We start from the raw sequence: 15,252 nt of genomic DNA on the forward strand, positions 1-15,252 counted from the left end.
TTCGTCAGCAGCAAGATGTAGAGAGAGCCTAGAAGTCCAATCCATCATTTTCCCTCTCCTGGGAGACACCCAGTAAAGGTTTATATTCAACCTTTATTGAGTGTAGTCTAGGTACACAAACCTGATTAGGGTTTTGAGAGACACAAAAGCTGAAAACAAGGCCTGGCCTCCTGCAAATCTTAATAAAGGTAAAATGTATTTTTTCTTTCTTCCTCAGCTCTACACCCGAAGCTTCGCTGCTATAAGAGGGACCAAAGTCACTCCTGGAATTCTCAGAGAAAAATCATGTAGAGTATACTAGTGCCCATTTTTATACAGGTGAAGTCAGGTAAAAATGAAAAAGATAGCAAGCAAGAAGAAAAGCAGCCGTGAACCCAAAAAGATGCTAGAGGAGACTTTGGAGGAGGAGAGCAGTTCATTCACCTTGCCTGGTGACTGAATTAAATCATGGATGTTCTTGAAAGTCATCTGGTCCACGACCTACCTCCATTTAGTTTTTATTATGTGTCTACAGTCATCATCCAGTACCTGTCTGAATACCCACAGTGTGAAAAACTAATCCTTTCAGAAAGCTACCCATGTCTTCCTTAGCAACATTTATTAAGTACTTTATATGTACTAGGCCTGACTTAGTATGCTGTGCCCAACAGAATCTAGTGCCCTGATCCCTAACTCCCGATCATTATTCCCTTTTCTAGAGTATGGATGTAACCTGTGACTTATATCTAACCAGTAGAATACGACAAAGGTGCTGGGATGTGTGTGAATATGTACATGTAATTATGCACATAAGACTATAGTGCATATCTTGCTGGAGACTTTACCATCCTTGTGGGCTTTGAGGAAGAAAGCTGCCATGTTGGGGCTGAAGGTCGCCTCTGGCTGACAGCCAGCAAGAAACTGAAGCCCTGAACTGAATTCTGCCAACAACGTGAGTGAGCACGAAAGCAGATCCTTCGCCAGCCAAGTGTTGGATGAGACTGCAGCCCTCACTGACACCTGACTGCAAGTAATCATGCCTAGATTATATGTGTTGCTTTTAAGCTGCTAAGTTTTGGTAATGTGGCTACATGGCAATAGATAACTAATATACAGTGTCCCCTTTATCCACGGGATGGATGCCTGAAACCACAGATAGTAACAAACCCTACATATACTGTGTTTTTCTTTTATGTACATACCTACAATAGTTTACTTTATAAATAAGGCACAGTAAGAGTTTAAAAACAATAACTAACAATAAAATAGACCAAGTATAATAATACGCTATAATAAAAGTTATGTGAATGTGGTGTTCTCTCTCTGTATCTCTGTCTCTCAAAATACTTTATTGTACTGTACTCATCTTTTCACTTACAGGAAGTGCTTTATGGCTTCTCTTTGGCTTATCTAAATTACTAGCATTGCTATTCTGACACTTTGGGGCCATTATTTGGTAAAATAAGGGTTACTGAAACATAAGCACTGCAACAGTCGATCTGAACACTAAGATGACTACTAAGCAACTAACGGGCGGGTACTGAACTCAGTGTAGATATAGTGGACAAAGGGGAGATTCACTTCCCAGGCGGGACCGAGCTGGACATTGTGAGATTTCATCACGCTACTCAGAATGGCACCCGATTTAAAACTTATGAAGTGTTTGTTTACTTCTGGATTTTCCCATTTAACATTTTCGGACCATGGTTGACCTGGGTAACTGAAACTGTGGAAAGCAAAACCATGGATAAGGAGGAACTACGTAGATGCTTTATATGCATTAACTCACTTAGTCCTCATTATTCTCTCATTTTATACAACAGGAAAACCGATACATGAAGCATGAAATTAAGCAACCAGCCTAAGTCCACATAGCAGTAGGTGGCAGGGCTGAAATTCAAACAAGACAGGCTAACTCCAGAGGCTGTGTTCCTATCCAATAAGGTTTACTCTCTTTCTCTACTTTTTACAAAGTTCTATATTAAGCTGCTTCCAAATCTCATTCCCTAAAACAGCCTTATAGCTTGGGTCAAAAATCCAAATGCAGGTGCTAAGCAGATACATTCAATAAATGAAGCAAGCTCTGTGTAACCTGACCAGTAGGGTGTGAACATGAACTAGGTTGAAGAGCATAGGAGCTGCCTCGAGGTATTTGCTGGCCAAATACACACTGGCTGTCTTCAGCCAGTGGAATGACGCTGGTTGGTGATGCTGACATACGAGTTCTAGTTACGCCACTAAGATCATGGAGAACACATTGATTCCTTTTCCATATCACTTCAAATATTTAAAACCAGTTATCATTTTTATTTCAAATCTTCTATTTTCTCCTACTTATATAAATGGTGAGATCCTTGCATTTTTGTTGTTCTTTTTTGCAGATGGTCTTTTTGACACATGTATAAATATTTAAAAGGTTTTGGCTCTGTGTGGTATCAGCTGGCAAAGATGTCTCCTCTCTTCCATCTGCAGGGTTGCGTTTAGTATGTCCACCAAGATATTATTCTGCCAGGTAGCTCCAATCCACTAAAATTCCTTTTGCAGTTATAGTATTTTTTTTTTTAAAAAACTAGCTAGGTATTACACAAACACATTTTAGTATAAGATTCAAATGATACAGAAGTATATGGAAGAAAGCCTGAGGGCACCATTCCTTGCTCTCCCTCTCCTCTCATCTCATCTCATAGAAACCACCCTCAGTGTCTGAGCCCAACCTTTTATTCTCTGTGCAGACACTAACATTTAACCTAAATAAGATTAAACAACACAATGATATTTTCAACGTTAACACTATGTCTTTGAGATCTTCCCTTGACCTCCTTATAGATAGATAAGGTAGGCTTCTTATAAGGTAAGTTTGTAGGTCTACCTCATACTTTTAAAAACAATTTTATAATCTTTCTTAGAATGGCTGTACCTTATTTTGTTTGACCATTCCTCAACTGATAGATAGTTTAGGTTGTTTCCAATATTTTACTAACAAGCAATGCTTCAGTGAACATCTCTGTATATACTGATTTGTTGGTAGATCTTATTTCTAGTTCTGTTCATTTTCATGATCGTTCATACCCCACCTGTCCACTCATGGCTGACTGGAGGATTCTCAGTTCTCACTTTTCATGAGATGCCATTCTATTCCCACAGTCACCCTCCTCCAAAGTCAATGATGTTTGCCTCGGAGACAGCGAATAATGTACCAGTGGTCATTGGAGGGCTACTTACATTTTTAAAGCATTTTTTTTTATCAGATTGGGATGACTCTCAAAAATTATCACATCTTACCAATAGGCAGGTATGCTGACATCTTTGTGTACAGCGTGAGGAGTACTGTGGGGTATATTCCCAGAAATGTTGGAATAAGTACGTACATTTTAAAACATTTTGATTGATGCTACCAAAGTGTCTTCCAAAAGCTGATATTCCTACCAACAATATAAGTATGTTTCTATTTTCCTGTGTCCTTGACAGCACTTGACATAATGAGAATTTTTAATATTTGTCATTTCATTTTTTTGCAAACTGCTAATATTTTCTTCCCTTTATTCCTTGTGCCTGGAGAGCCGGAGAGGAGCTTTTGTCATCATAACTACTACCATTTTCATCTGGCCTCCTAGTAAAATCAGTTCCCGAATATGCTTTATTAGAATATGAACAACTTTATCATGCGATAAGTACAGTTAATAAGAGGTATCGAAGACTAGAATAATTTTTCCAAGTTCTCTAGGCCCGGACAAGAAGAACATGGGGAAGAAACCCGCTGATAGAAGCTGGTATAAAGTCACGTTTAGCATGGTAGAATGCTGAGCTACTCAATTCCAATGGATCCTAAAGAGAATGATCTTAAACCAGAAAAGATAGAATTTAAGATTAGTAAGAGGAAACTCATGCCAAAGTAGGTAAAGTGACATTATAAGACTCTTTAGCTGTTTAAAATATATTTGAGTTTATAGAGTTATAAAAATTACCTCCCAGAGAGTTAAAAGAATGTGCAGATGTGATTGCAAAACAGAGATAAAGAAGATATGCCAAAAGGCTAGATAGGAATGAGTGTGCATCTCAATTTCAACAATGAGGGGCTCTGGAAATCCTGAACATCTGAGATTGCTGGCATGTTCTGGTAAATTTTTAGAACGAATTATTACACCACTGAACAATGAGGTATGCAAACCTATATTATATGTAAAGACAACGTAACATAAATACCATTTCTGAGTATTTCAGAGGGCTTTTAGAGACACCTCTCATGATAACTTGTGGGTGGAACAAGAGCATCGTGAGCTGGAAGTCTACGAGGCTTATTTACTATGCAAATCAGTGTTAATGGGGGAGGGTCACAGTTTCTGCTGGGGATGCTGCAGAGCTCTGTCCTTGGTTCTGCAGAGCTCTGTCCTTGGTACTGCTGTGCTCCAAATTCTTAACACTCTTAGATACTTATCAAATTTGTGGCTAATTCATTGCCAAAAACATAGTAAATATTTCTGATGATCAGGATTATACTATTTCCATCATGTTGAAAAGATGAGCTGAATCATTCGAGAGCTAGGTATATAGCTGAAAGATTAAGGTAATTCTAAACTCAAAACCAGCTCTGTTGTTGGATAAACTTGGGCCAGTTACTTAAGCCTCTGGGAGTCTTAATTTCTTCCTCCATATAATTGGAATAATTAACTCTCTCTCTCTTGAATAAATAAAACTGGTGCATGACAGATGTTCGAAAATTGTTAGTAACCTCCCTCCCCTCCTCTTCTCAAACCTTTCTAGCTGAATATAATAGAAATAAACGTGCAGACAACTGAACAAAGGGTGTAAAATTGTCCAGAATTGTACAAAGTGCTATGGCTCAAGGGAAGAAGCCTAACTCTTAAGAGCAATTCATGAGAACAAGACCTATAAGTTTAAGTTGACTATATGTTCAATATAAATAAAATTATTTCATGTAAAATGTAATTTTAATCTGCTTTAATTGAGTACAATATCCAGATCAGGGAAGGTAATGGTTTTCTTGTACTCTGTTCTCTTCAGACTAGAGGTGGTGGAAGGGTTCGGTTTGGGCTGCCACATGCTAAAGAACACTGAGAAGCTGCAGAAAGACTGTCAAGGTGAGGAAAACATGTCACAGAAGGCAAGGTGGAAGGAACATGCTTTACCTGTTAAACAACAACAACACGGATGACATAGTGACAATGACTCAGGGAAGAGATGACAGGTGCATTAAGATACCTGAAAAAATTTCTTTGGGAAAGTCAGAATTACAAGAGCAACTGGGGTAGAGGTACAGGGTGGGAAACTTCAGCCCATCAGCACAGAATACTTCCTAACTGGCAGATGTTTAAAAAAGTAGGGGCTACTTTATAAGATGGTAAGCTTCCTGTCTCTAAAAACACTGAAGCAGAAGTTAGATATGGAGTTTCTGATACTGAAAGAGGAATACAGAGAGAACGATGTGTGCACATGCACGCAAGCGTGTGTGGCAGGTTTAGGTGTGCATTAGAGAAAGAGTAGTAAGAGTAGCACAAGTAGTACTCCATCACTCTATCTCATTATTTTATAAGGTTTGATGCATACCAGTGATCAGACTCTAAGGCAGGTGATGAAAGGAAAGTCTTTAATACAGCAAATATGGACTGCACCCAACTATGAAAATTGCTGGGCAAAATTTTGTTGGGAAATTTTTAATAAAAAATATTTCCTTGAACTTAAGTGACTGTAACCTTAAATCGAGGTAAGTCTAGAACCTAGGCAAAGAATTGCAGAGCGATATGCAAAAGGATGAACTAAACTGCCGAAAGGTTTAATAAAGACACATAATATTCTGGGTGCTCATAAAAAGAAATGATAATGGAAGGGAGAAGTTGCAGGAGAGCTCCCAGTAGAAATGGAATCTGACATATGGTGATGACATGCGGTGTCAGCATTAGATGGGAAAGTTCATGTTATCCCTTTTGGAATTGCAGAGGTAGGGTTTGTAAGAGAGAGGGGGCTTCTATTTAGTTAGGAATCTACAGGGCAGCAGGGTAATCCTTGGACATTGCCCAAGGTAATCACTCTCCCAGCCTTTAAAATGACACCTCCTCCCTTCTCTCCAAGCCTATAACATCCCCTTCCTCCTCATACTCTCTATGAGGACTTCATTTATCATTTCACTAAGAAAACAGAGCAATCTTTAGAGGATTCACATATCTTCTCAGCAGGAAATCTACCACCCTCCGGGCCTTTGTGCCCTAGGACTCTGTCTTCCTTCCTGCTTCTGCCTCCTTTGCATGCTGGATGGCCTCCCTCCAGCTTGTTCTAAGACTCTGCTTTTGCTCTTATCACTTCTCTCTTCTGCCTCAATTTTTCCCACTCCATTAGGTCAAACACATCAGCACACAAAGATTTTACCCATGCTCCACCACTTTCAAGCCCTGTGACCTTGGGCGGGTTGCTTTGGTTCTCGGCTGGAGTTTGTTAGAAGGGAGTGGACAAAACTTACTTCCTAGAGGTGTTATGAGGAAGAATCAAAACTGTATTTATCAGAATGGTTAGTCTAATACTTGGAACCTCATATGAAATGAATGGCAACTAGTAATTTTTAAATAATTATCTATAGGTTCCTTGCTCTTTCTAGATTAAGCTACTCTTGTGATCATCATGTCTCTGTTATTCCCTAGGCTTTGGGTTACTATTGTTTAGCCTCTGCTTTCTCTTTTAGTATTTCTTTTCACTTTATAGCAAAATCTCCAAATGCCTTGCACTCCCATTCAAATGATCAGTTTCTGCACTACAAATCAAGAACTATTGATCAGTATGTTGATAAAGCACATAGCACTGGGTTTCTCAAAGTCATTTCTTTTGAGAAGAATCTCATTTCAAGCCAGTGTTTCCCAAAGCATAGTATATATAAACAGTGATGGATGTATTTGAGGGGACACATAAAATTTTTTTAAATTTCAGAGGTGGAAATTTTAAAAAATTTATATTAGAAAAATATAATTAGCATATCAAATCTCAGATAATAAAGTTTAGGATAAAGCCAAGTAAAAGAGAGAATCAATTAAAATATTTTTTGAATCAATTTAAATTTACTTTAGTACAGGTAGAACACAGATATATAACAAACATTAGGAAGATGCCATATGAGTGACTGAAAATTAGGAAGCAGTTCTAAGTCATGTAAGTTCGATGGATAAGAAAGAAGTATTAATGAGTTCAACTGCTCTATTCTACAGAAAACTGTGTAAGATGGTTCTTCATTTTCCCCAATGCCAAATCAATCAATACAACTTTTATCTAGCCTAATTTTCTAAGGTCTCTTAATTTAAAAACCCTGGATGGAAGATTTCCTTAACTTTGAGAGTTGGAGAATTAATTTTTCTTCAGTGCAAAGTAATAGAGGAAAAAGACTTTCTCTTTGTAGCTTTTGTGCACATATCCTTGAGCCTTCTTGTGAAATGTTCTTCAGACCCTGGGAGGCTGTGCTGGCCATCGTCAGAGTCACTCTGTCTGATTATTGTGTGTACCCAGAGCACACTGACCAAATGCCATCACTCCTGTAACATAGGGGGTTCGGGAAATATCGAGGCACAGTACTAATTCACTACAAATAATTACCCCCTAAGTTGCGTGCTGGAAAAATTATCGCTTAAAAACCATTTGCTGCATATATACCACTTTATTATATTTCACCCATGTTTACAAAGGGCATGAGAGAAGTTCAAACATAATAGACTGTCATTTCTCTAAATCGGTAATGAAAGCCGCAGCACTGAACACACAAATCAATCTGCTTGTACTGGCCAGTGCTATTGGAAGAGTGCTCAGTACGTATGACCAGCCACATAGCAAAGTGGAAAGTTCTGTGGGGGAAATCCTGAACATGCACCTGCCATAATAAATAATAAGTTTTGCTCTGCATCGCTCTATTTATAGACTTCAGCTATTTTCACATATTTTTTTAGCCTTTTGCTGTAGCTGAACACTTGAATAAATCATTCTCATCTTGTCAATTTTATTGTTAAGTTGTGCTCAACCTTTCTCTTTAGGTAGTATAGGACTGCACAGACATTTTCTGCTCAAGCAGAAACAAATGAGGCTGGGGCGAGACCTCTGGCCTTTAAATTCTCTAGCATCTAGCTGACCTATATTTCATTCATTAGTGCTGGGCAGCAAACGATTTCCTTAGAAATGTCACATTTGGTGCAGCCTCAAGGCTAACGTGTCTAGCTGCTGCACAGCATACGAGGCAGAAAACATATAGTAAACAGGGACTGTGTTGCACTGTTTTATAGGAAAGTGTATTAGTTATAAGGCAACAGACTCTGCACAGAGAAAACCTGCCTGCTGATCTTCGCTTGCTCATTTATTCCACAAGTATTGACTGAATGCCTACCGCTTGTTAAGCACTGTTCTATTCACTGGAGATACAACAGTAAACAAGACATATAAAGTACCTGTCCTCCGATAGCTTACACTTTAGTGAGGGAATGAGAAAAAAAATGTGTCAGTTAATTTCAGATAGTGATAAGTACTATGGAAAACACAAACACATAAACAAATGTGGGTGCGGGCAGAATCTCAGACATATTTGCAGTGCCACCAAGAGTCTCAACTTTACGATCTTAGAAACATCTCTTTAAATAAGTGATGTAGTTTTGCTAATTTCTTAAATATTCAGTAATTTTAACACATGGAAACATCATCATTTAGGGGTCTTAATGCTGACTGTGAGGGCTCTGGCAGGATATGCCCTGGCTCTTAGTCCCTGATGTCCCCACCATGGCCTACTGGGTGCTTTTGAGGATGCGAGGGCAGTCTGACAGAGTAGCAAAGGTCCTTGTCCCTTGGTATTTCCCCACGTAGGTCATTCCCTCACTAAACCAGAGTCTGACTTGGCATCTTTGGGTGGCATTTGCCGCATCATTCCCCACCCCCTCCAACTTTTTATTTCAAAATAATTTGAAAATTATATGAGAGTTGCAGGAACACTATAAAGCACTTCTTCATCCACATGTACATACAGGGATATCTATTTTTTCTAAACCATTTGAGAGTACATTGCAAATATATGGCCCTTTACCTAATTTTTCCTAGCTTTATTGAGGTATAGCTAAAAACATGTAAGATATTTAAAGTATACTGCGTGATGATTTAATATAATATATGTAGGTATTGTGCAGCAACATTCTTTATATGATATTTCATACTTGCTTGATTCAACTGACTTTGGTTTCTCATCCATGAGACTCGCCCATTTGTTAGAGGAGCTCAGCGGAACTAAACAGAGGAAGCAGAACCAAGTCCAAAAATCAGAGTAAATGCCCTTCATACACCTGAACAGTGTTACAGCTATAAAATCCTAGAGCAAATGTCATACTATGTACACGCTGTAATAATGAAAATTTAGACCAATGAAGCATCAAATTGTGTGATAAAAAGACAGGCAAATGCTGAAAACAGAGGGCAGAAACTTCAAATTTCCTGCCCTTTCCCCTTAATTCAAAGTTTCCAGCTTCTCTGTGGTGCCAAGGTTGCTGTATTATTTTTTAGACTTTGATTTTTCAGTAGATGTTGACCCTTTCTGGATGTATTCTAAACATCTTAAGTGTATACACCTTGGGCTAATGGACGTTTCATATTCTCAGCTTCATATTTTGACTTCCCCCACCCCCGAAAAAGACCCAAATGTGAAAAGCAATAAAGTCATCGTTCATATCAACTTCATTCCATTATGATCAAATTGATCAGTGTTTTTTCTTATATTTTAGAAGGAAAAAAAAGAATCCCACACAAACTTCTGTGGTATCATTCTGGTTACAGAGTTAAGATAATTTTCTTAGGGCATCAAAGTTTGGAAATGCAATAGATGTGTGCTTGACATCTTCCTGCATTTGTTGATTGCCCAGAATTCTTTGTTAATACTAGAATAAGCAAAGAAAGCTATCCTAGCTGGAAAGAGGAAGCAAGTCAAATAAATGATACGCAAACTCTAGGCTTTGAGATGTAGTGGGATATCCTGCTTTTTCTTTGCTAACATTAGACTACCATGATTAAGTGCCTCATCTCTAAGTGGGTATAGCCACAAATTATTGCAAAATCTGTCAAACCAAGAGTCTGTATAGATTTTCTCTAAAAATTTGGACAAACCTTTCAAGTAATGTGTCAAATAAAAGAGAATTAAATCAATAGATTCTTTTAAATAAAGAATTTGCAGTAGAATCTTTTAGTTTAAAATACCTTTGTACTTGAAATTCATCTTCCCTTTGAAAACAATGGGCAGAAATGAAATTAAAAATAGTCATCCCTAATATTTTTAAAGAAATGTTGTCTTTAATCTAAATTTAAACTTCAGTGTCATAGGGACACTCATGTCATTGTTTTACTATTATCGTTTATTAATAATTTTACAAAAACTTATCAAAGACTAAAATAATCATTTTTCTTATACATTTTATGCCATAAGAGACATGATTAAAATGACAAGTTTCGAAATAACATGAATAATGCATCTCTCCTTTAACCAAAGCAAATGTATTTTGCTCCTAAGGGATGTTTGATCCATTCATTTTTTTTTTTTTTTTTGAGAAGAGAAAAGGAGGGGGATGAAGGTATTTATAGTTGGAACTGTCATTTAATGGAAGCATATATTTGACTCATGATTATAAAATAATTGCTGTAGCAATTTTGAGTTTAGACAGGGGTAGTGGATTTCGATATGAATAAAAAGCAAGTTATATTTCTGTTAATATTTAATGGTATTATTAAAAGTTATTCTTTACTATACCATGGAAAAAGTGGAGCCCATGTTAAGAAATCTTACCTATATATCTGTATACTAACATATACTCCAGGAAGTACATTTGTAGAATAAGTTTCAAAGAACATCCTAAAACTTCATAAGACTTGGATGGAGAAGCCTAAAATGACTTCCACTGCCCCTCACTGCCCCCTTACCCCAACAGAGAAAGTGCTCCCATGAATAGTCAAATTCAACCACCATCCTTGGTTCACAGGGACTGGAGCTGGGGAAGATGTGTGGAAAAGCCATAGCTCCTTTAAGGTTTTGGCTTCCTTATATATACTTACTCCACAGTCACCAGGGCAGCAAAATGGCCCTGGGACTACCTCTGTACTGAGAGGTGCCTTTGCACAGTGCGAAGATTTGGGGCAAGTAGAAGAGCCAAGCTCTGCTTTAGGCCTTCTTTCACGTCCTTAGTGCATTCCAGACACATCTTTCCTTGCTATGAGGGTACTAATAATACCTCTGAAGGACATAAGATTGGGAGGTGAGCACAGGAGAAAGGATCAAAGGCTGTAAACTTGAGTTTATCTTTTACAGCTCCATATGGTCCAACTTAGTTCGCCAGGAGAACGCTTTGGATTTTTCAGCTGAAGTTCCAACAAATAATAGTGCGCATTTTCCTGGCCTTTTCTTCTTTGCATTTCTCTCCCGTGGATGTAGCAGGGGTAAAGGTAAACATGATAGGTGACTGGTTAAGACTTTCCGATAATGGGTTAGATATCTGTTTGATTTAGGTGACTTATTTCTTGGCTAAAGAGCAGAGGAGTCTCCTTCCTTTTGCCAGAATGAGAATTAATAGGTACTTTTAAGTAAGACAGTAAAGGTTTGGAACTCCCAAGTGTCAGAAGTCAGTCAAGAAGCAGTGTTCAAGAAGTTCTTTGATTTTCTCCTTAAGATAATAGTAAGTAATAATCATCTATTAATTGCTTTGTTTTCTTAGCCCCTTGGCTAGTGAAGTCCTTTTTTTTGTGGGACTGTTCTAAATAACTAAGAAGAATTTGAAGTCACTCAACCCTTCTGGCTACTGTCTTATGAGAGCTGAACAAAAAGGTGTTCGTCCATGTTCAAACTCCAGGAAAATAACTCATGAAGCCTACAAAAAAAATTCATGATTCTAGTGACTTTTAAATTGACATAAGGAGGAACAAAAGGGAACATTCTATAATGAAGAATCTGTGTGTCATGAACTAAGAATTATGATTAACAACTTCTGTGTGTCTAACATGTAATTTCAAAAACCACTTAATGACCTTAAGGAAAAGTCTGGCCTCCAAACATGTGTTGTAATTTAGTAGGCAACACTAGAAAACCCATGAAAAGAAAACATAATAGTCAATGCTTTTGTTTAGTATCATGTAAAACGGTAAGGACATTGAGAACTCACTTCACTCTCCCCAACAGAGGAGTACTGAGTGCCAGCTACTGTAGAGAAGACAAGAAAGAATTGATGAATAACTAGCATTCTTGAACTTCAAACTTTGGGTAATTCCTTATTGCTGACAAGGAGAAAGCAGAGAACAAAGCCCAGAGCTGGCTGCAATAGTGTTTTCTAAACGTGACCAGCACTAAGATTGATGTTTCATAGGATGGAATCGAAGAAATCTCCACACTGGGTGATGCCATCTAATTACAGAATTCAAATTACTTTAGAAACTTCAAAGCACACAAACAAGAATGTATAACATATTCACAATATGCCTCTTTATAAGCTGTGTACTTTGATAATGAATCTAAGCCTTCGGAATAAGAATAAAAATAACCACATGTAGTTCTTACACAAATAAATAGTAATCATGAACAGGGCTGCTCAGAACTGAACTCATCTTACTCTTTATTCAAATGGAAAATTTCCCTTTTCACTGATAGACTGCCAAACCATTCAATTTAATGTTGAGAACACTGCTTTGTTTCTCCTGAATTGCTCAAACTATTATATGCTAAAATCCTGTAGCTAAGGTTTAGCTGTACTCAGTTTACTTGTATAAAATATATAATGACATATTTGATAAACGTCTAAATGTATTAATGCTTTTACCCCTTCTTTTAGGTACAGCTGAGAAAACCATAAGAGGTTTTCCATGAATTACCTACTTCAGATAAAGTTTAAATAATATTTTAAATTTCCTTCCTCCTTTAATTTTAGAACTTATGTCATTCTCAAATTCAAAGCTTCAAAATAATTGAAGTTTTGGGATAAAGACATTTTAAGGTCTTTCTTGAAATGTTTCATTAAAAAAACAGGCATCACTTATAGTATTACAAGAATTCTACTCACAGCTTCGTGCGGAAACAAAGTCCCGAAATTTTACAAGAGTTGTCCAGTGGAAGTAAATACAGGTTCAAAGAGATAGGAAGAAAGGAATAATTTTTATTCAGCACATACATGATCTGCTACAGCAATTTTGAAACCCTTTGTTCTGCTGGGCATGTCTCGGTAAAGAAACAGATTCTGCTGTGAAAGCCATCCCCTGAAAACAGAGGTTAGAGCAAGTAAATGAGTGAGAGTTGATATAAATTCAAGTCATTTTACAAAGAATTTGCACACAAGATGAATTCTTACGAGTTGGCAAGCTCTTCTAAAGTCTAGCTTTTGTAAATATTGCTCGAACAAGTTGCGCAGAATGCAGTCTATGCCCTACGAAACAGCATAATTTTTATTACTGAAGTGGGATTATTTAGGATCACCAAATGACAGGGTTCAAAAGTAAAACAGCTGAAAAATCCAACAGTCTGGTCTAACCTGGGATGCTCTGTCTCCTCACAGCCAATGCTCCATCGGGCGGCTTTGTCTGGCTGGCGGATTTAGTGTAGGGACTCTCATCTGCAAAGGTACAATGAAGGGTTAGGTTAATTTCCATCCAGTTTCTAATGCGGTGAAGATTTTTTAATGGATTGCAGTCCTTCTGCCAAAGAGAGGTGATATGGTATGGTACAGAAGAAAGGGTCACTAGACTTGGTTCCTAACCTCGGTTTAGCTGTGGGACAAGTCACTTTAAAAGCTCTGAACATCAGTTGCCTCTCCTATAAAAGGGATGTATTTTCTCATCCACCTCTTAGGATCTTCGAGATCAAGCTATAGTGCTCACAAAGGCATAAAATAGTAAGAAGTATGCAAATATAGTATGCAAATTATTCGCCTGTCACCTACATTCATTGATAAATCAGTATCAGTGAACATCAGTAACAGGAAGACAAAGAAGGAATAAAATGGCTGAATGGGTACTAAGAATAATCAGGTAGAAGAATAATGAAAACGAAAAGGAATGTTTTATTTCAGATAAGCAGATGACAGAAGATTAGTATTGCAGGGAAATAAAGACACATAGAATTAGTGGGTTCTTGAAAGTACGAACTGGCATCCAGGGCCAAATGAAGGGAACAGGAACATTCAGAGTAAGACCAGAGAAGGTAGACTGACAACAGGGAAGTAATGATGGTTAGCCAAAAGAATAGGTATACTGCAATGAGCTGATTTGCTCTCTTTTAGAAAGAGGTTAAAATAATGCGCAGAACCATAAAAAAGCAACTGAAAAGACAGAAGGACTAAATAAAGCCCAGTAAATCTGTGAGAGTTAGGCAAGAAGTCGAGTGAGCAAAACCCTGGGTGACAAGATCATAGAGGTGATGGAGCCATTAGATTCAAAGTAAAATAATATATATTTTTTAATCTAGGAAAGGATTTGATCTGGCTTGGAATATAGGAGCAATAATTCAGGATGGCAAATATTAGGATTAAAACAGAAAGGGAAAATTCTTCATAGTTTACATGGGAATATTCGTATAAAGTAAAAGAGATGTCTGAGTAAATCATTTTCAAGATTAGGATGCATATGGTCTGAGAAAACATAATGTAAAATAATTATCTAGCATATCTAGTCAATCTAGATGACTGAAATATGTTACTTCTGAACACACTATAAGGTTGGTTTGTTGTTTTTGAAATAAGAAATCATTAAAGGATTGAAGAGAACTGTATTGTGCATGGCAAACTATTAAATGTAACAAAGATTTAATTCAGTAGCAAGGCTTTGTCATCTGAAAACATTAATTCTTCCAACTAAGTGGTTTGTATATCAAAATTGAGGAACTCTATTCCTCTCTAGGATGTACTTCTGGTTGAAATGATTCACAGTTTCATCATAAAACTAGAAAGGTCTTTATCAATGAACAAAAAAAAAAAAAGAGAGAAAGATTAACACTGCTGTAAGCTGCAATTAACTTAAAAATGGAAGTCACACTGTTTCATGTTTATATTCCGTTTGTCGCACAATTCTTTATATTCTTCCAACCATAAACTTCCAACTTTCAGATACCAATACAATCAACAGCATCTTTTTTGCTTATGAAGCAGTATCACAGATCTTTGTTCACTTTGCAAATGCAATTTTTGAGTATAAGCACAAACTACAAAACAAAATGTAAGTATTACACTATACAAGTCTCTATTTGCCCCACTATTCCCACCTGAGTATTTGAGTGCTTTTCTCACAGTGTTG

At 37.3% G+C, this 15,252-nt stretch overlaps 1 protein-coding gene across 1 annotated transcript in view; it reads right to left on the minus strand.

Moving 5' to 3' along the window:
- Positions 1–15,252, minus strand: part of GRIP1 (glutamate receptor interacting protein 1) — a 626,604-nt gene that overhangs the window by 159,864 nt on the left and 451,488 nt on the right. Inside the window, exon 2 of the mRNA XM_023520629.1 lies at positions 13,497–13,577. Coding sequence (XP_023376397.1) covers positions 13,497–13,577 — 81 coding nt within the window. The remainder of the gene's footprint in view (positions 1–13,496; positions 13,578–15,252) is intronic.

The sequence above is a fragment of the Pteropus vampyrus genome, unplaced genomic scaffold (assembly GCF_000151845.1).
Source record: "Pteropus vampyrus isolate Shadow unplaced genomic scaffold, Pvam_2.0 Scaffold9, whole genome shotgun sequence".
In the NCBI taxonomy this organism is placed as follows: domain Eukaryota; kingdom Metazoa; phylum Chordata; class Mammalia; order Chiroptera; family Pteropodidae; genus Pteropus; species Pteropus vampyrus.